This window comes from Leuciscus leuciscus (assembly GCF_965113295.1).
Source record: "Leuciscus leuciscus genome assembly, chromosome: 22".
NCBI lineage: Eukaryota > Metazoa > Chordata > Actinopteri > Cypriniformes > Leuciscidae > Leuciscus > Leuciscus leuciscus.
Genome location: NC_138746.1, coordinates 15,097,758 through 15,117,741, shown reverse-complemented (window position 1 = coordinate 15,117,741; position 19,984 = coordinate 15,097,758). Strand labels below are relative to the sequence as shown.

The 19,984-nt window shown below is 38.4% G+C and overlaps 1 protein-coding gene across 9 annotated transcripts; it reads right to left on the bottom strand.

Moving 5' to 3' along the window:
* Positions 1-1,457: 1,457 nt before the first annotated feature.
* On the bottom strand, positions 1,458-19,693 carry LOC309487267 (uncharacterized protein). Of its 9 annotated transcripts, none has more exons than XM_082154887.1 (8): positions 17,205-17,386; positions 15,159-15,212; positions 14,237-14,302; positions 11,726-11,806; positions 10,023-10,076; positions 8,621-8,719; positions 4,246-4,324; positions 1,458-1,689 (listed from the first exon to the last, which is right to left on the bottom strand). In XM_082154887.1, exons 1-6 carry the CDS (start codon positions 17,250-17,252, stop codon positions 8,705-8,707), a joined length of 318 nt encoding a protein of 105 aa, XP_082011013.1. In that variant the 5' UTR covers positions 17,253-17,386; the 3' UTR covers positions 1,458-1,689; positions 4,246-4,324; positions 8,621-8,704. The 9 variants fall into 9 exon arrangements, with proteins under 9 accessions (XP_082011013.1, XP_082011014.1, XP_082011012.1 ...); XM_082154888.1 differs by lacking the exon at positions 1,458-1,689 and adding an exon at positions 1,713-2,592 and having other exon boundaries at positions 4,281-4,324; XM_082154886.1 differs by lacking the exon at positions 1,458-1,689 and adding an exon at positions 2,619-3,495.
* Positions 19,694-19,984: the final 291 nt, after the last annotated feature.

The following is a 19,984-nucleotide window of genomic DNA, read 5'->3' as shown; positions in this document are numbered from 1 at the left end:
CGATTGAGTTTAGTTCAGTTCAGTTCATTTTTTACGTGTTTTGTTCATATTCTAATCATAATTGTATTTTTGCGATATTGCGTTGCTCATATTTGCCTGTTCATGTACAAAGGTAGTGCTGCGGAAAAAAAACATCCATCTTCGTGTGCTGTTGAACATGAAAAGTGACGCACACTCTGTCCATCTGTTCTCTTCATAAATAATAACTGCATAATCTATCATATATGCTCATCCTGTAAGTTCAAGATTAAAATGTGAACAAAAACAAGAGCTTTATATCTCTTTTAATTCCTTTTATAACGGTTTTAATTTTCCTTGCTTTTATTTTGTGATGATCTTAATTCCTTTCTGTGTAAAGCACTTTAAATTACCATAGTGTATGAAATGTGCTATATAAATAAACTTGCCTTGCCTAGCCTAAATTTCTTATCATTAAAATATGAAAATTAAAATGGCGGGTATAACGGAATATGACCCTGCCTGTCAAATTGATGCACAATGAGAAAGTCTAATGCAACCACTGCTGTTTACCCACAGAGCGGTGTCTGAAATGTCCTAGCTGAAGTTGCCCACCCTTCGCACTCTTGTTGTGCCAGTAGGGGAGATCATACAGAATGGCACAGTGTCGCCACGGGAGCCAAGACTTGACAGGAAAGCACAGTGGGAATCATGCCCTGATTAGAAGCAGAACAGAACTCCTGTTTCTAAGCAACACCATCACTTTGTGCCTGGAAAATCAAACTGCACATCTGAAGACTTGTCATTTTATTCATTTAGTGTTCATGTTCGCTTAAACTGTAGAGACTTCTCTACCGACTTTTATCCTCCACCACCAAAACTGAACTTGTCACCTCAAGATGAGTTGCACTCAGTTTGAAATCAATGCTGTAAAATGCTATACACGTTGCACATTTCAAATGTTTATCTCTGGATGAGTTTTAAGAGCCGTGGTGGAGGAGATGATCTTCAATGAATAGCAACTTAAATTTTGCTCTCTTCCTCAAATAAAGTTTGCAGATAGTTAGAAAAACATGTTACAGAAAAAAACACCATGCCAAGCACATCTTAGTAAAATACACATAAAGCTTTTGCATGACTGCAGAAAGGGTTAAAGGGTTGCCAACTCTTCAAAAAGCATAATTTAGTGTGTCTCACATTGAACATGTTTGTAGGATAAAATACTTTTAAAAAAATGACACAGACCACAGAGAAAACAGCACAAACAAACTTGTCTTGAACTTTAAAGGGACTTATTGCTTATACACTGTTTACAGTTTTTCTCGATTGCTTAAACACATTAAAAACTTAAAAACTATGCCTCGTATTTTCAAAACAGTAAACACAAATCCATAATCCATCCTATTTTCAGGTCAAAATTAAGCTCTACCCTCAAAACCATTCACTCTTGCTGAAAAACCAAACTTTGCCCTCAGACATCACACACAAGCCCTCACAAACACACACACACACACACACACACACACACACACACACACACACACACACACACACACACACACACACACACACACACACACACACACACACACACACACACACACACACACACACACACACACACACACACACACACACACACACACACATACTTGTTTTTGTGGTATAGAAGGACACTGATGCCCAAACAAGTTTGGTGGTGGTATATGGGGACACCCCTTTCCCAATGCCCTACAGTGATGAAACAAATATCAAAAATTTTGTTGTAATCTGCAGATCACAAATCTGACTTCAAATGTTCTATACACACAACAGAACAGAAAATATGACCATATGATATTTTGGTGGTACACAAGGACATTCCCGCCCATCCTAAAATGTTCCCGCCTATGACATAATTGTGATTTTTGGGGCCCGACTTGATTATGAGGACACTCTTTTTACAATACACTAAATATGTCATTTCAGTGGATTACAGGGACCAATGTGTTTTACTGGTACATGACCACACACACACACACAAACCTGACAACACAGTGTATTACCAAGACTAAGGTGATTTAAGAGGACTGGATCTTAAACACAATACACAACTGCATAATCCAACATTATAAGGACGAGTGTGTTTAATGGTACATGCCCACACACACACACAAACCTGACAACACGGTGTATTACCAAGACTAAGGTGATTAAAGAGTACCGGATCTCCAATACAATACACAAAACAACTTGCAACATTACAGGGACAGAAGTGTTTTAGAAGTGCTTTAATTATGAATTCAATAATATCATCATAAACATTTAGTTTTTTTCAGTTTTACCATGTAATACAATCATGTCATGCCATTTTAAGGGGAAAGTGACATCCACAAACTTAAAAACATGGTCAATAAAACTTGCACAACTGTGTGATCTTTCAGAAAGCATACAGTATCATTACTGTTTTGACATATTAAAATGACAAACAGATGAACCATTCAAAACTTCGAAAAGATTGACAAAACAGCCCTTGGAAACAGGCACAATTTAAAGATGTCATTAAACAGGCTTTGAAATGTATAAAATGAACTCACTCAACATGCAATATATGCTGCAACATGTAGAGAAACCGACTTACAAGGGACGGTTTACCTAAAAAGACAATTCTCTTATTTCCAGAAAATGTAAACATAATTGTCAAGTTTCAAAGCAGAATTACAGAGATAACAGGAAAAGTATTCAACAAAGTTAGTTTGGGCTGTACATCAGCTCTAGAAGAGTATAGTGTCATTAGAATACAACCATCATTGTAAGTACAAAAGCTCTCATGTGTTTAGAGAATACTAAAGCATGTATTCTTCTGTACAGAGAATGAGAGAGAGGCAGAAATTGAAAACCCACGGAAAGGATCCTCAGCGGTCTTACACTGCTGGCATTCAGTCAGTGTGGCCAGTTTTCCTTTGGTTATACACTCACCGAAAGGATTATTAGGAACACCTGTTCAATTTCTCATTAATGCAATTATCTAATCAACCAATCACATGGCAGTTGCTTCAATGCATTTAGGGGTGTGGTCCTGGTCAAGACAATCTCCTGAACTTCAAACTGAATGTCAGAATGGGAAAGAAAGGTGATTTAAGCAATTTTGAGCGTGGTATGGTTGTTGGTGCCAGACGGGCCGGTCTGAGTATTTCACAATCTGCTCAGTTACTGGGATTTTCACGCACAACCATTTCTAGGGTTTACAAAGAATGGTGGGCGAAAATGCCTTGTTGATGCTAGAGGTCAGAGGAGAATGGGCCGACTGATTCAAGCTGATAGAAGAGCAACTTTGACTGAAATAACCACTCGTTACAACCGAGGTATGCAGCAAAGCATTTGTGAAGCCACAACACGCACAACCTTGAGGCGGATGGGCTACAACAGCAGAAGACCCCACCGGGTACCACTCATCTCCACTACAAATAGGAAAAGAGGCTACAATTTGCACAAGCTCACCAAAATTGGACAGTTGAAGGCTGGAAAAATGTTGCCTGGTCTGATGAGTCTCGATTTCTGTTGAGAAATTCAGATGGTAGAGTCAGAATTTGGCGTAAACAGAATGAGAACATGGATCCATCATGCCTTGTTACCACTGTGCAGGCTGGTGGTGGTGGTGTGGGGGATGTTTTCTTGGCACACTTTAGGCCCCTTAGTGCCAATTGGGCATCGTTTAAATGCCACGGCCTACCTGAGCATTGTTTCTGACCATGTCCATCCCTTTATGACCACCATGTACCCATCCTCTGATGGCTACTTCCAGCAGGATAATGCACCATGTCACAAAGCTCGAATCATTTCATATTGGTTTCTTGAACATGACAATGAGTTCACTGTACTAAAATGGCCCCCACAGTCACCAGATCTCAACCCAATAGAGCATCTTTGGGATGTGGTGGAACGGGAGCTTCGTGCCCTGGATGTGCATCCCACAAATCTCCATCAACTGCAAGATGCTATCCTATCAATATGGGACAACATTTCTAAAGAACGCTTTCAGCACCTTGTTGAATCAATGCCACGTAGAATTAAGGCAGTTCTGAAGGCGAAAGGGGGTCAAACACAGTATTACTATGGTGTTCCTAATAATCCTTTAGGTGAGTGTATGTGCCTTAAAATGTTCAATTGCAGCTGTAACTTCAGCATTTGACCAGCACACTTTTTGTCCTTTCCACAAGGTTTTCTATTCCTGCCTCACGTTCATTCTCTGTACAGAAGAATACATGCTTTAGTAAACTCTAACTATATGAGAGCTCATGTACTTACAATGGTGGTCATATTCTGATTTAAACCTCAGGTACCTTGAGGAACTTCAGTGGTTTCTCGATGGGCATCTTCTGAACACCTGTAGGAAATCAGTTATAGACAGATCAGAAACTCAGATGTAACTCAAACCTGCATCTATAACTTAATACTGGTTATACATCTGATATCTAAAAATTACATTTCAAATGACATTCAAAACATTATTCTGGAGATGGAATGTTGTGTTAAACATCTCCTTTTTAAAGTTTTTGACCAACATGAACATGATAAACTTATTTATCAGCAGCCATGTCACCCTGTAGCCCAAGACTGGTTGCCCACTGAAGCTAAGCAGGGCTGAGCCTGGTTAGTACCTGGATGGGAGACCTCCTGAGAAAAACAGGTTGCTGCTGGAAGAGGTGTTAGTGAGGCCAGCAGGGGGTGCTCATCCTGTGGTCTGTGTGGGTCCTAATGCCCCAGTATAGTGACAGGGACACTATACTGTCAAAGAGCACCGTCCTTCGGATGAGACGTAAAACCGAGGTCCTGACTCTCTGTGGTCATTAAAAATCCCAGGATGTCTTTCGAAAGAGTAGGGGTGTAACCCCGGCATCCTGGCCAAATTTGCCCCTTGGCCTCTGTCGATCATGGCCTCCTAATCATCCCCATATACTGATTGGCTTCATCACTGTCTCCTCTCCACCAGTAAGCTGGTGTGTGGTGGGCGTTCTGGCGCAATATGGCTGCCGTCGCATCATCCAAGTGGATGCTGCACATTGGTGGTGGTTGAGGAGATTCCCCCTTCTATGTAAAGCGCTTTGAGTGCCGAGAAAAGCGCTATATAAATGTAATGAATTATTATTATTATTATTATTGGTTTGGTACTGATTCCATTAATTTTGTTCTAGAAAAATTGTTATTTATAATAATATCTGATTATTGATAACTGATTTTTACAATTAATGGCAAAAGGAATGTTTAGAAATGTAATCTGATATTATCTACTGACACACTATAGCAGGGTTCACCAATCTCGGTCCTGGAGGGCCGCTGTCCTGCAGAGTTTAGCTCCAACCAGCTCCAACACACCTGGTTGAAAGTTTTTAGTATGCCTAGGGAGACCTTGATTATCTGGTTCAGGTGTGTTTAATTGGGGTTGGAGCTAAACACTGCAGGACAGCGGCCCTCCAGGACTGAGATTGGTGAACCCTGCACTATAGTATGATATATATATACATACACTATGAACAAAATTCTAAACGCTTTTGTTTTTGCCCCCATTTTTCATGAGCTGAACTAAAAGTTAAGACTTTTTCTATGTACACAAAAGGCCTATTTCTCTCAAATATTGTTCACAAATCTGTCTAAATCTGTGTTAGTGAGCACTTCTCCTTTGCCGAGATAATACATCCACCTCACAGGTGTGGCATATCAAGATACTGATTAGACAGCATGATTATTGCACAGGTGTGCCTTAGGCTGGCCACAATAAAAGGCCACTCTAAAATGTGCAGTTTTGTGTGGTGTCGGGGGGTTGGGGGGTGTTGGGGGGTGTCGGGGGTCTGGAAACAAGTCATTATCTGGTGTGACCATCATTTGCCTCACGCAGTACAACACATCTCCTTCGCATAGAGTTGATCAGGTTGTTGATTGTGGCCTGTGGAATGTTGGTCCACTCCTCTTCAATGGCTGTGTGAAGTTGCTGGATATTGGCAGGACCTGGAACACGCTGTCGTATACGCCGATTCAGAGCATCCCAAACATGCTCAATGGGTGACATGTCCGGTGAGTATGGTGGCCATGCAAGAACTGGGATGTTTTCAGCTTCCAGGAATTGTGTACAGATCTTTGCAGAATGGGGCCGTGCATTATCATGCTGCAACATGAGGTGATGGTCGTGGATGAATGGCACAACAATGGGCCTTAGGATCTCATCAAGGTATCTCTGTGCATTCAAAGTGCCATCAATAAAATGCACCTGCGTTCGTTGTCCATAACATACGCCTGCACATACCATAACCCCACCATGGGCCACTCGATCCACAATGTTGACATCAGCAAACCTGTCTGCCATCTGCCCTGTACAGTGAAAACCGGGATTCATCCGTGAAGAGAACACCTCTCCAAAGTGCCAGACGCCATCGAATGTGAGCATTTGCCCACGCAGGTCGTTTACAACGACCAACTGCAGGTCGAGACCCCGATGAGGACGATGAGCATGCAGATGAGCTTCCCTGAGACGGTTTTTGAGTTTGTGCAGAAATTCTTTGGTTATGCAAACCGATTGTTGCAGCAGCTGTCCGGGTGGCTGGCCTCAGACGGTGTTGGAGGTGAAGATGCTGGATGTGGAAGTCCTGGGCTGGTGTGGTTACACGTGGTCTGCAGTTGTGAGGCCGGTTGGATGTACTGCCAAATTCTCTGAAAAGCCTTTGGAGACGGCTTATGGTAGAGAAATGAACATTCAATTCACGGGCAACAGCAGGTGGACATTCCTGCTGTCAGCATGCCAATTGCACGCTCCCTCAAAACTTGCGACATCTGTGGCATTGTGCTGTGTGATAAAACTGCACATTTTAGAGTGGCCTTTTATTGTGGCTAGCCTAAGGCACACCTGTGCAATAATCATGCTGTCTAATCAGTATCTTGATATGCCACACCTGTGAGGTGGATGGATTAACTCGGCAAAGGAGAAGTGCTCACTAACACAGATTTAGACAGATTTTTGAACAATATTTGAGAGAAATAGGCATTTTGGGTACATAGAATAAGTCTTAGAACTTTGAGTTAGATCTATAATTTTGTTCAGTGTATATAACTGGCTTAAAACCATTTTTCTTGGGTGAAAATACTAACGTAAAATTGCACCACAATATATATTGGTTTAAAATAATAATAAACATGTTCATAAACACAAACTTGTTATGCTGGGTACACACCAAAAGATAATCAGGCTGATTTTGGGCCGATTTCCCCCTTCTGACAATCCTAGCTGTGTCCCGATTATCTTGATGGTTATAGATTATCTTATCAGATTTTCCCTTGGTGTGAGGTGTGTTAAGAGTGTTCCGAACCTGATCGGAAGAACGTCGGAGCCGCCCTGATCGCGAATCGCAAATATTCAACATGTTGAATATTTACGATCAGAAATCCTGAAATGTGGGGGGAAGCCCAAGGACAAACGCGCGCATGCTCTGGAGATTATCACGTGAAAGGAAACAATATCCAATCAGAAAGCGAGATGAAGGAAGACGGAAGCATAACAAACGCAGTCATGGCGCAGCACAAAGTGAAATTGATGTGGACAGCAGAGATGGAGGATCAGCTTGTTGATTTGTGGCACAAATGTTTACACAACGTGTTGTGTAAAACTTTTCCAAACACTATCATTGCAATTTCTTCCTGCATATCGTCCGCCATGCTTATTCTGAGGTCTCTAGAGTGTTAACAGTCGAGACTCTGATTGCATGGTCTTTAGGGTTGGGTATCTAGAACCGGTTCCAAAATGCCAAAAACCGGGGATTCGATAAGACGTGCGCACTTCAATTCCGCTTATCGATTCCTTACTTTGGTGATGCTCACATGCGCGAGGTGAATGGCAGTGAGCATTTGTTTACAGTTGTATTGATCTGCCAGGACCTGCCTGCCGCACATGCGCTGTACGTTATATTTACGATGGCGGAGCGCAGCAGACGTTCAAAAGTTCAAAAATACAGCGAATTGTATCACATGCAAGAAAGACATTTCATGCAAGGGAGGAAGCACCTCCAATATGATGAAACATTTGCTGCAACACAGGGTCAATTTGAAGGAATGCAGCGCATTTGATTCGGTGCGATCTCTCAACAGCAGTACCACAGGTTTCCACACACCAGATAAAGCTACTAGCAGCAGCAATAGCAGTCTCTCACACTCAGGTACAAAACTAGAGCCGCATAATTCTGGATAAAATGAGAACCAGTTTTGTTTAAAATAGAGATCATGAATAAATACATCAGACAATTAATACGAGTCGAGTCTATAATTCCTTAAAGTGTTATATATATACAGCATATTGTAAATTAAGATGCATTGTCACAGTTTTACTGGTAATAGCCTAAATGTAACAAGAATAAAAGGTAGAAAAAAGTATTTGCTCTCTTTTTTCTCTCCAATAAATATTGGAATCGAAACCAAGAATCGTTAAGAACCGGATTCGATAAGCAGAATCGGAATCGTTAAAATTTAAACGATACCCAACCCTCACGGTCTTTTCACATCATGGCACACCACACACTATAGGAGCAAAACGGTTAAATCTAGGATTTTTTGTCCTCATGTTTGTGGTCTATCACATTTTGAAAATCTTATAAGATGTAAAAAATCTTTTGGTGTGTACCCAGCATTAGTTGACACATACCAACATTACTGGAGACGCCTGCAGCTCCAGCAGGAACATCACCTTCAGAACCGCTTTCATCACGATCACTGGCATCAGAGTCCGTCATACTGATCTCATCTTAAAGAAAAAGAGACATTTAAAACAAGAACATCTTCAGTTTAACCTGTATTCAGAAGTCATTTATGAAACATGACAAATGGCACCGTTTAATAATAATAATCATATTAATAACAACTATAATACTTCACTAAGATCACTATTATTAGAATTATCGCCTAGACAGTGATATACTAATACTGTCAATGAAAAATTTGTATTTTATAATGAGTATATTATTTTACAATAAGAGTTTATAATACTTTCTTAATTTCTTCACTTAAGCTGTTATACTGGCAGAAACCTGCAGTTTAAGTGAAAACAGGTTTATAAACGCATCTTATTGCAAAATTGTATTACCACAAAAAATGTGGATATAATGCGAATGTGAAAATAGAGAGTAACTGGTGCTGGTTGCGTTCCCAAATGCATGTTAAACTTATGGCACATGCAGAGATGGAGTTCACTGCATTCATTCCCTGTGAAACAAGGCATGGAAAAAGCCAGATCATGAGCTGATCGAGCGAGCAAAGTGTGCTCTTCAGTTTGAAACACGCAGCACAACAGACTACAGACTTACTTTCTTATCGTCTTTTGCGATTTGATAAGGGCATTAAGCCATGTTGTGCTTTTGATTTTAATATGTTTGAGAGATGCTTTGCCAAAGCAATTGCGCAAAAAACAAAGACAATTTATGTTATTATGAGGCGTAAAAATATTTTCGGTTCTTTTGGTTCAAACTGTGGAGGGACAGATTAGACTGTGGTGGGTCACTAGAGTAAAGGTAATTAATGGTAACACTATGAATTTTACTCCTCCCAAAAATGCCAAATAATAAACAGGTGAGAGCGTATTTTAGGCTATATGACACGTTATAGTGAGATATGACAGCGCTTCTGCAACACGCATCACTGCAGATGAGTAGCTGAGGATCTCTTCAGCATGCTGATGCACAAAATACAAACTAAAAATAAATTAAAGTAAGTCGCAGATGCTCAACACACAGTCATCTTCATTAAAAGTAGTGAGAATAAATGATTTTACCAGTGCTGATGCTACTCTCTCTCCTATTGATCTTAAAATTAGCTGATACAAAAAATGCTGCTCATAGCGGTAGCTTTCGATGACGTGAACACCGTTAAATCTGATATAGCGCGGGAAATGAAGATCGGATTTATGTCTGTTTTGTGCAGACACATTTATGTGGCCAAATGGAATTGTTTTGACAATGAAATGACCAGGTGTAAAACAGCCCCAAAGATGATGTGAAAAAGTTCTTACTAGACTAGCATTTCCTAAAATGATGCAATGCTCTTTTTATTACCATCTCAACACAGTCTTGATCCTCCAATGATGATTGTTCCTTCTCAGGGCTCACCTGAAAGCAAGGCAAAGAAAGAAAAAATAAACATCTATTAGATACAAAGGATTCAGAGATTCTCCAAATGAAGCAGCACAGATACTTGACTCCATTAACACTGACTGATCACTGTCATAAAACATAAAATTAAAACAATTTCACATTATCAATGATATACTTGAGCAAAAGAAGGCTGATGACGCCAAACTAATTCAGGTATGATGGGACATTTCAAACAGTGACTTAAGATTTAAAACACTGTGACATAAGTTGTAATCAAGTATAAAGTTAAAACCCTATAAATATATGGTCATAACCAATCAGGGATGCATGAAAATAATGCTCATTATTAATGTTATCATTGTCAATCCGATAAGAAAATTAGGCCGCTATATTAACACTAATAAATAATGGATTACTTCCTTCAGCTTCAGATGTGCGCTGTTCACCATGATGGTTTTGAAATGTTTTAATCACAAATCTGTGAAATCAGCGCATTGTTACAGGGAGAGTTCGCTTGTGGAATTGTAAGTTGTAATATTTTTTATTTTTGTTATATATCTGATTTATCTCATATAGGATGCATTTGGCTGAGTTAATGAGTGCTGCAGTAAACACTTCACTGTAGGCCTACCGGTGGTCAGCAAAACATTAATTATGATTGGGACTGTCATATATACATAACACTATAATGAGCAAACTATTGCATTAAAAACGTCGTGAATTCTTTGGGTTTAGTTGCTGTGTTTCAGCGTGTTGTCCTGGGAGGAGCGCATCCACAACAGGAGTTTCACTATGTAATAGTTGATTACTATTAATAATAGCTCAAGTTAATCTGTGCATGATTTTGTGCAAGTATAAGTTGTAATATTATGTTTATTTTGTATAAATATCTAATTTATCATATATAGGTTGTGTTCCGTTGAGCTAAAACCATCTAACAAAGCCTCAGTTTAGGGGTGTTCCTTCAGCTCTTTAGGCCATTTCATTTTAAGTTTAATGTTGTCTAATAACTTGTTTGCATTTTAATTTCATTTGATTTATTATTATTATTATTATTATTAAGGCAATAGATGTTTTGGTAAAACTTCACAATACATATGTTATTGCATTAACTAACATGAACTAACAGAGAGAAAAACTTTTGTTAATGTGAGTTAATAAAATATGTGAGTTCATGTTAGTTCACAGTGCATTAAATTAACAGATACAACACTGGATCCTAAAAGGTCTTGGAAAATGTTGAGATTAACGTTAAGTAAGATAAACATTAAGTAAATCATGTAGAAGTATTGTTCATTCATTGTTAGTTCATGTTAACTAATACTAACAAGATGAAACCTTTTTATAAAGTATTGCCATTTTTTTTATAAAGAAAGTTGGAAATATGAATGTAAAATTCATTTTAGAAGCTAAGAAACCTTACACTGGTTCAAACTAGGCCACTGTACTGTATATGTTTGATTTATGTTGAAGTGTTTGGGACATTGGCTTTAAATGATGTGCATTTCGTTTTTGTAATCAGGCTTTCAAAGTATATCAAATTTTGGATTTAGATTCATCGGCTAATATATCAGAAATCGGCTTTCGAATATAAAGAATGATCAGTTATCGGCCCAAATGTTCATATCGCTGTATCCCTAATTTGATTTCCAAAAAAACAATACCTTCTGTACATCTCTGACTTCTGACTGGGACGGGGACGGACTCTTCATTTCGAGAGTGGAGGGTTCAACCTCACAGAGAGTCTACAAAACATCACATTAGACATGAAACAGTCAAGTCAAGTCAAGTTTATTTGTATAGCGCTTTTCACAATACAGATTGTATCAAAGCAGCTTCACAGTATTAAATTAAAATAATACAACAAAGTTTGTTTCAAGAGGAATTTATTGATTGATAAAATTAAATTAAATATCCCCAAAATATCCCCAACTGAGCAAGCCAAAGGCAACAGTGGCAAGGAACCGAAAAACTCCATCAAGTGACCTAATGGTGTCCTAAAACTCCATCACGTGACCTAATGGAGAAAAAAAACCTTGGGAGAACCCAGGCTCAGTCGGGGGCCAGTTCTCCTCTGGCATTTATGAGCTAGAGGCCGGATTGTAGTTTGAACTGTAGGATTATATGAATGCCTGGCTGAAGAGATGCGACTTTAATCTAGTTTTAAACTGGGAGAGCGAGTCTGAGCAACGAACAGTATCAGGAAGACTATTCCAGAGTTTTGGAGCCAAATGTGAAAATGCTCTCCCTCCTTTGGTGGTTCTGGATATCCTAGGTATGACCAAAAGCCTTGAATTTAGTGATCTTAAAGAGCGCGATGGATTATAGGGCGATAGAAGATCCGTTAAATAGACTGGAGCTAAGCCGTTTAGGGCTTTATAAGTCAGTAGCAATACCTTGTAATTAATACGGAACTTTATAGGTAACCAATGCAGTGATGATAAAATCAGTGTTATATGATCATATTTTCTTGATCTCGTAAGAACTCTAGCGGCGGCATTTTGGACTAACTGTAGCTTGTTTATTGAGGATGCAGGACATCCAGCTAATAAAGCATTACAGTAATCCAGTCTCGAGGTCATGAATGCATGAACTAACTTTTCTGCATCAGAAACTGATAGCATATTACGTAGCTTAGCAATGTTTCTAAGGTGGAAAAAGGCTGTTTTTGTAACATATGAAATATGATTTTCAAAAGACAGGTTGCAATCGAGTATAACACCCAGGTCTTTTACTGTAGAGGATAAAGTAACAGGACATCCTATGATGTTAAAGTTGTATTGTGCGAGGTTTTGTGGGCGGTTTTTTTAACCGATAAGTATTACCTCTGTCTTGTCTGGATTTAATAAAAGAAAATTACGCGTCATCCAATCTTTTATATCTTTAACACACTCTGTCAATTTGGAAAATTTAGCGTTTTCATCCGGCCGTGATGAAATATATATTTGAGTGTCATCAGCATAACAATGGAAACTAATTCCATGTTTTCTTATAATATTTCCAAGTGGCATCATATATATTGAAAATAACAGAGGGCCTAATACAGATCCCTGCGGCACTCCATAGTTTACTGGAGTTATGATCGATTTTTCTCCATTTAAATAGACAAAATGGTAGCGGTCAGATAGGTATGATTTGAACCAGCTTAGTGCTTGTCCTTGAACACCAGTATAATTTTGTAGTCGATCTAAGAGTAATGTATGATCTATAGTATCGAACGCAGCACTAAGATCAAGTAAAACTAGTATTGAGATACAGCCTTGGTCAGAAGCTAAAAGTAAATCATTTGTGATTTTAACGAGCGCAGTTTCAGTGCTATGATGCGGTCTGAATCCAGACTGAAACTTTTCATAGATATCATTTTGTTGCAAGAAAGAGCCCAGTTGAGCGGACACCACTTTTTCTAATATTTTAGACATAAATGGAAGATTTGAAATGGGTCTATAATTTGCTAGATTATTATGATCTAATTGTGGTTTCTTAATGAGAGGTTTTATAACTGCCAGTTTAAATGTTCTTGGAACATGACCTAAAGATAAAGACGAGTTAATAATATTGAGGAGAGGCTCTTCCACTACAGGTAATACTTCTTTCAGTAGTTTAGTTGGTATAGGATCTAATAAACATGTTGTTGTTTTAGATGAAGTGATAAGTTTATTTAACTCTTTTTGTTCTATAGTTGTAAAGCACTGTAATTGTTCTTGCGGGGTGATAATTGAAGCTGAATTATAAGGCGCGATTGAAGATTGAACGTTTACAATTGTGGTTCTGATGCTTTCTATTTTCTCAGTGAAGAAGTTCATGAAATCATTACTACTGAACTGTAACGGTATATTTTGTTCGGGTGACGTCTGTTTATTTGTTAGTCTAGCCACGGTGTTAAATAAAAACCTTGGATTGTTTTGGTTGTTTTCTATTAGTTTGCGGAGGTGCTCAGCCCTGGCCGCTTTTAGTGCCTTTTTATAACGTGACATACTGTCTTTCCACGCGATTCTAAAGACCTCTAAATTAGTTTGTTTCCATTTACGCTCTAAAATACGGGTTTCTCTCTTTAAAACATGCGTAGTATTGTTATACCTGTACATTAGAAACAGTGGTGTAAATATGTGAACACTAGATCTCACAGATGTCTCTGCTTCGTTTGCTCGTTCTCTTCCAGCACAACTCTCACTTACTTTGTCTAGTCCCACAGTCAGAGCAGCACAATCACTGCCTAATGACCACTGGCTCTTATGGCTCATCTGAGAATATGAAATTAAGCATTACATACAGAAACACTTCACCTAAGAGTTTAAAAAAAGCATTATAAATGGAATATATAAAGGATAATGTACAGTCAGTCAGTAATTAATACAAAATAAACTGACAGGATAATAAGGGTCCTGATACACAGCTACCTATCAATAAATATTTGCACATGAAATACTGATTTGAGATAATATACAAGATAAAGTTTTCAAATCAATATTTCAATATTTAAATGCTACCACAAGGTAATGTTCACGGCTTTTATGCATCACATTACATGTGTTTTCATTCCAGTGTGTCAGGTTGTGTGTAGCTTTACACCAGTTTTATGAGGACACCGTTTTATGAGGACATCATAAGAGCATGTTCCTGATGTTTGACTTGACTGAAGAATCTCAGTGTGTTGTGTAAGTTTAACAGAATCCTGGTCTATGAGGACACTAGATTTATGAGGACATCATAAGAACATGATCCTGATGTTTGACTTTGACTGAGTGTGTTGTGTAAGTTTAACAGAATCCTGGTCTATGAGGACACTAGATTTATGAGGACATCATAAGAACATGATCCTGATGTTTGACTTTGACTGAGTGTGTTGTGTAAGTTTAACAGAATCCTGGTCTATGAGGACACTAGTTTTACTGGGACACTGGTAACTAGATACATTTGGACGGCACTGTCAAGTGTGTGTATGTATGAGAGTGATACGAGACATTGCGCCTGTGCTAGATGTACAGTAAGTGATCGTGACTCACTTCTTACACACACAATCATAATTCAGGGACTGATAACTGTGGCAAATAATCTGTTTCTGAGGAAACCGAGTTATTACATTAACTTATTGGATACCTTTAGAGTTGCTGTATCTTGTTCAGGTTTCATCTGATTCTTCAGAGTTATCATCTGAAAAAAAAAGTAGTAAAAATATATAAAAAAGACAAATAAATACTAATTTTAGTATCACTTATTGAAAGCCAAACAGAGGTTGCTATTTTTTACCAACTTCTTCAATGATTATATTTAATCTGACAAGCACAAATAGTTTTCGCTATTGGTATTAGCCACAATGAGCTGTGAATTATGGGTTATCAGTATCGATCCTAATATTCCATATGTGTGTCCCGGTAAAACTAGTGTCCTCATAGACCAGGATTCTGTCAAATTTACACAACACACTGAGATTCTCCTGTCAAGTTAAACATCAGGACATTGCTCTTATGATGTCCTCATAAAACGGTGTCCTCATAAAACAGGTGTAAGACACACACACACTTGACACACTGTAATGAACATGCATGTAATGTGATGCATTAAAGCCATGAACATTAACTTGTAGGGCTGCACAATGTATTGCTTTATCATTCATACCCATCTGTGGTAGTGACATTGCAGTATAGGCCTCTGTGAAGTCAGGCTATATAAAGACTCTGCCGTGTTATTTTACAGTTGATTACTCAAGTTCTGTACCTAAATGCTGTCAGACTTACCTGGAATATATGAGGCATTGTTTATTTCACATCTTTGTTATTTTTTTTTATCTCTGCTTGCAATTTATTATTTTCTATGCAGATGCAAACCCCTACAAAATCACACCAATCATTCTAGAATGATTAATTATTTCCAAATAGAGCTATTCAATTCATTTAGTGAAATTGCTTTTCATATTGAAAAACTTTTGTTAATGTGAGTTAATAAAATATGCGAATTCATGTTCGTTCACAGTGTATTAAATTAACAGATACAACACTGGATCCTAAAATGTCTTGGAAAATGTTGAGATTAACGTTAAAGGAACACTCCACCGTTTTTTGAAATAGGGCTTATTCACTTTCTTTCCTACATTTAGATAGGTGGGCAAATGCATTTTTGTCTCAGTGCATGCATTGTTTTAGTTTGACAGGGTCGGCGCTAGCTTAGCTTAGCACAATGAATGGAATCCTTTGTTGCCAGCTAGCATGGTAAAAGTGATATAAAATGTTTTAAAAACCCACTTAATTACTTCTTGTGGCCTACGTATTCACAACAAGTACAAATAGTGATGCAGATTAACACTAGGCGATTTCCTAGGCAGATATTGACTTATATATTAAGGACTATATTAGGGGGAAGCACAGGCGAAGCACTGCTACTTGGGCGTGATATCTCTGCGCCCAAGTAGCAGTGCTTCACCTGTGCTTCCCCCTAATATAGTCCCAAGTCAATATCTGCATAGGAAATCGTCTAGTGTTAATCTGCATCACTATTTGTACTTGTTGTGAATACGCAGGCCACAAGAAGTAATTAGGTGGGTTTTTAAAAAAAATGTATATCACTTTTACTCAGGACATGCTAGCTGGCAACAAAGGATTCCATTCATTATGCTAAGCTAAGCTAGCGCCGACCCTGTCAAACTAAAACAATGCATGCACTGAGACAAAAATGCATTTGCCCACCTATCTAAATGTAGGAAAGAAGGTGAATAAGCCCTATTTCAAAAAACGGTGGAGTGTTCCTTTAAGTAAGATAAACATTAAGTAAATCCTGTAGAAGTATTGTTCATTCATTGTTAGTACATGTTAACTAATACTAACAAGATGAAACCTTTTTGTAAAGTGTTGTCATTTTTTTATAAAGAAAGTTGGAAATATGAATGTAAAATTCATTTTAAAAGTTAAGGAATCTTACATTAGGCCACTGTACTGTATATGTTTGATTTATGTTGAAGTGTTTGGGACATTGGCTTTAAATGATGTGCGTTTCGTTTTTGTAATCAGGCTTTCAAAGTATATCAAATTTTGGATTTAGATTCATCGGCTAATATATCAGATATCGGCTTTCGAATATAAAGAATGATCAGTTATCGGCCCAAATGTTCATATCGCTGTATCCCTAATTTGATTTCCAAAAAAACAATACCTTCTGTACATCTCTGACTTCTGACTGGGACGGGGACGGACTCTTCATTTCGAGAGTGGAGGATTCAACCTCACAGAGAGTCTACAAAACATCACATTAGACATGAAACAGTGGTGTAAATATGTGAACACTAGATCTCACAGATGTCTCTGCTTCGTTTGCTCGTTCTCTTCCAGCACAACTCTCACCCAAGAGTTTAAAAAAAGCATTATAAATGGAATATATAAAGGATAATGTACAGTCAGTCAGTAATTAATACAAAATAAACTGACAGGATAATAAGGGTCCTGATACACAGCTACCTATCAATAAATATTTGCACATGAAATACTGATTTAAGATAATATACAAGATTACAAAATAGTTAAAGTTTTCAAATCAATATTTCAATATTTAAATGTTACCACAAGGTAATGTTCACGGCTTTTATGCATCACATTACATGTGTTTTCATTCCAGTGTGTCAGGTTGTGTGTAGCTTTACACCAGTTTTATGAGGACACCGTTTTATGAGGACATCATAAAAACATGATCCTGATGTTTGACTTGACTGAAGAATCTCAGTGTGTTGTGTAAGTTTAACAGAATCCTGGTCTATGAGGACACTAGATTTATGAGGACATCATAAGAGCATGTTCCTGATGTTTGACTTGACTGAAGAATCTCAGTGTGTTGTGTAAGTTTAACAGAATACTGGTCTATGAGGACACTAGTTTTACTGGGACACTGGTAACTAGATACATTTGGACGGCACTGAGTTCAAGTGTGTGTATGTATGAGAGTGATACGAGACATTGCGCCTGTGCTAGATGTACAGTAAGTGATCGTGACTCACTTCTTACACACACAATCATAATTCAGAGACTGATAACTGTGGCAAATAATCTGTTTCTGAGGAACACTGGTCGCATGGCACTGCTTAAGCATGGAAACCCTGAACTCACCTTTATAATGATTGCTGAATCTGCCCTGGAGCTCATCTTTGTCTGTAAACGGCATGTCCTCTTCCAGATCTTGATCTTCTCCTTCACTGACTCACTTCAGCCATCATCCCATGTGTCTGCGCGCATAGAAAAAGACTCTCATTAATCACGACCATTGCATTTCATTTGACATATTATTCAAAAAGCTTGTTTTAAATAAATTGATCAATTATGGTAAACAGCATTCAAGTTATTTTAATACTTTATTATTATATGATATTTAAGGAATATGTTAATTGATAATAACTATTCATTCATAGATTTCATTCACAATTGATACATTATAGGCAATAATAGTGACAGTATTAATAAGACTGAATCAGACTGACAGTTCTAATAATATTCAGAGTATATTTTATTATAGTCAGGAGTAATATGAGCACATATTTGTGTCTTAATGTGTTTAAAGCAAGCATAACTGTAGTAATATTAACAGTAGCATATCAGGATACTGTACTGGGTGAAATAGCCTCCCCTTCACATACTGTAGTCATGACAACGCGTTATTATGATGGCTAGACTATTTTATGAGATCAGAAAAGGTAGCAGTTACAAATATAGTGCAATCGAAAACGAGTTTAAAATGACAAGCATCGCTGATTCCCTCATGTCAGTCTGTAAACAGAATCACTATAGGTCCGCTAGCACCGTTAGCATCACGCGCTAGCTGCTTTCTAACTGTAAAACGAGCAGCGAAGAGCATACAGAACATGCACAAACAAGCCAACCGGACCCACATGCTATTAGAGAAGCAATTAAACAACGTTATAACTTACCTTTTGGATAACAGTTGCCTTCATCAGGTCCACAGATGTCTTCTCAGGTGCAGAGTTTGTCCAGTCCAAACAGGAAATGACGTGACGACGAATGACTACACCTCTGATTACGTTGTACTTATCATAATATAAACGGGATTTTATGTATTTATTTATCATATATTTAATGCAAAATTAATAAATTACAGGCAAAAATACTTAAATAATTAGTATTTTGCATTAAGTTGCTACACATTTTAAAGCTGATTGAAGCTCCGCCCACTGGCGCCATCTTGTTTTCGCGATCTCCCGCCTACCGGTACCGATCTGACCAATCACTAAAGCTGATTGAAGCTCCGCCCACTGGCGCCATCTTGTTTTCGCGATTTCCCGCCTACCGGTACCGATCTGACCAATCACAGGCCCCAAAGAATACACTTGTGTAAAAGATGCAAATTTTTGATGACGCGGGTGTAATACCAGGACCTGGCTACAGGGGCGCACTCTCGAAATCAGGGATACACTGTGTATGGTAAAATTTCAGGGTTTTGTGGTATGTAAGGACATGGCGCCAAACTTTGAGAGGGAGCTTCTGGAACGTAGTAAATGACATCTACGCTGTCGGATTTATGAGGACATGGCCTCTGTCCTCATAAACCCAAATGTCCCCATAGTGCTGGTGCGTATTCAGGTCAAAAGTCCTCGTAAACCACAAAAACAAACACACACACACACACACACACACACACACACTACAACATAGTCTGGCACATTTTTATTCATTCATGTACTACACAGTACAGAAAACCCCCAAAATGATTCCCCCTCAGCATCCCGTCTTCGGTCTCGGTCAGGCCAGAGAATCTTGTCAGCATCACAGGTTGGCCCTGGCAACGGGGGTAAAATCCTCTTGCATGCCTGTTCCCCGCTGGCACACATCAACTGAAATATTTGGCAGGCTTCTTCCATTTCATCGTCTCTGTGTCCTAAAATAGAAGTACTTACAGTAATTTTTCCCACAAAAACAATGTACACAGTGTAC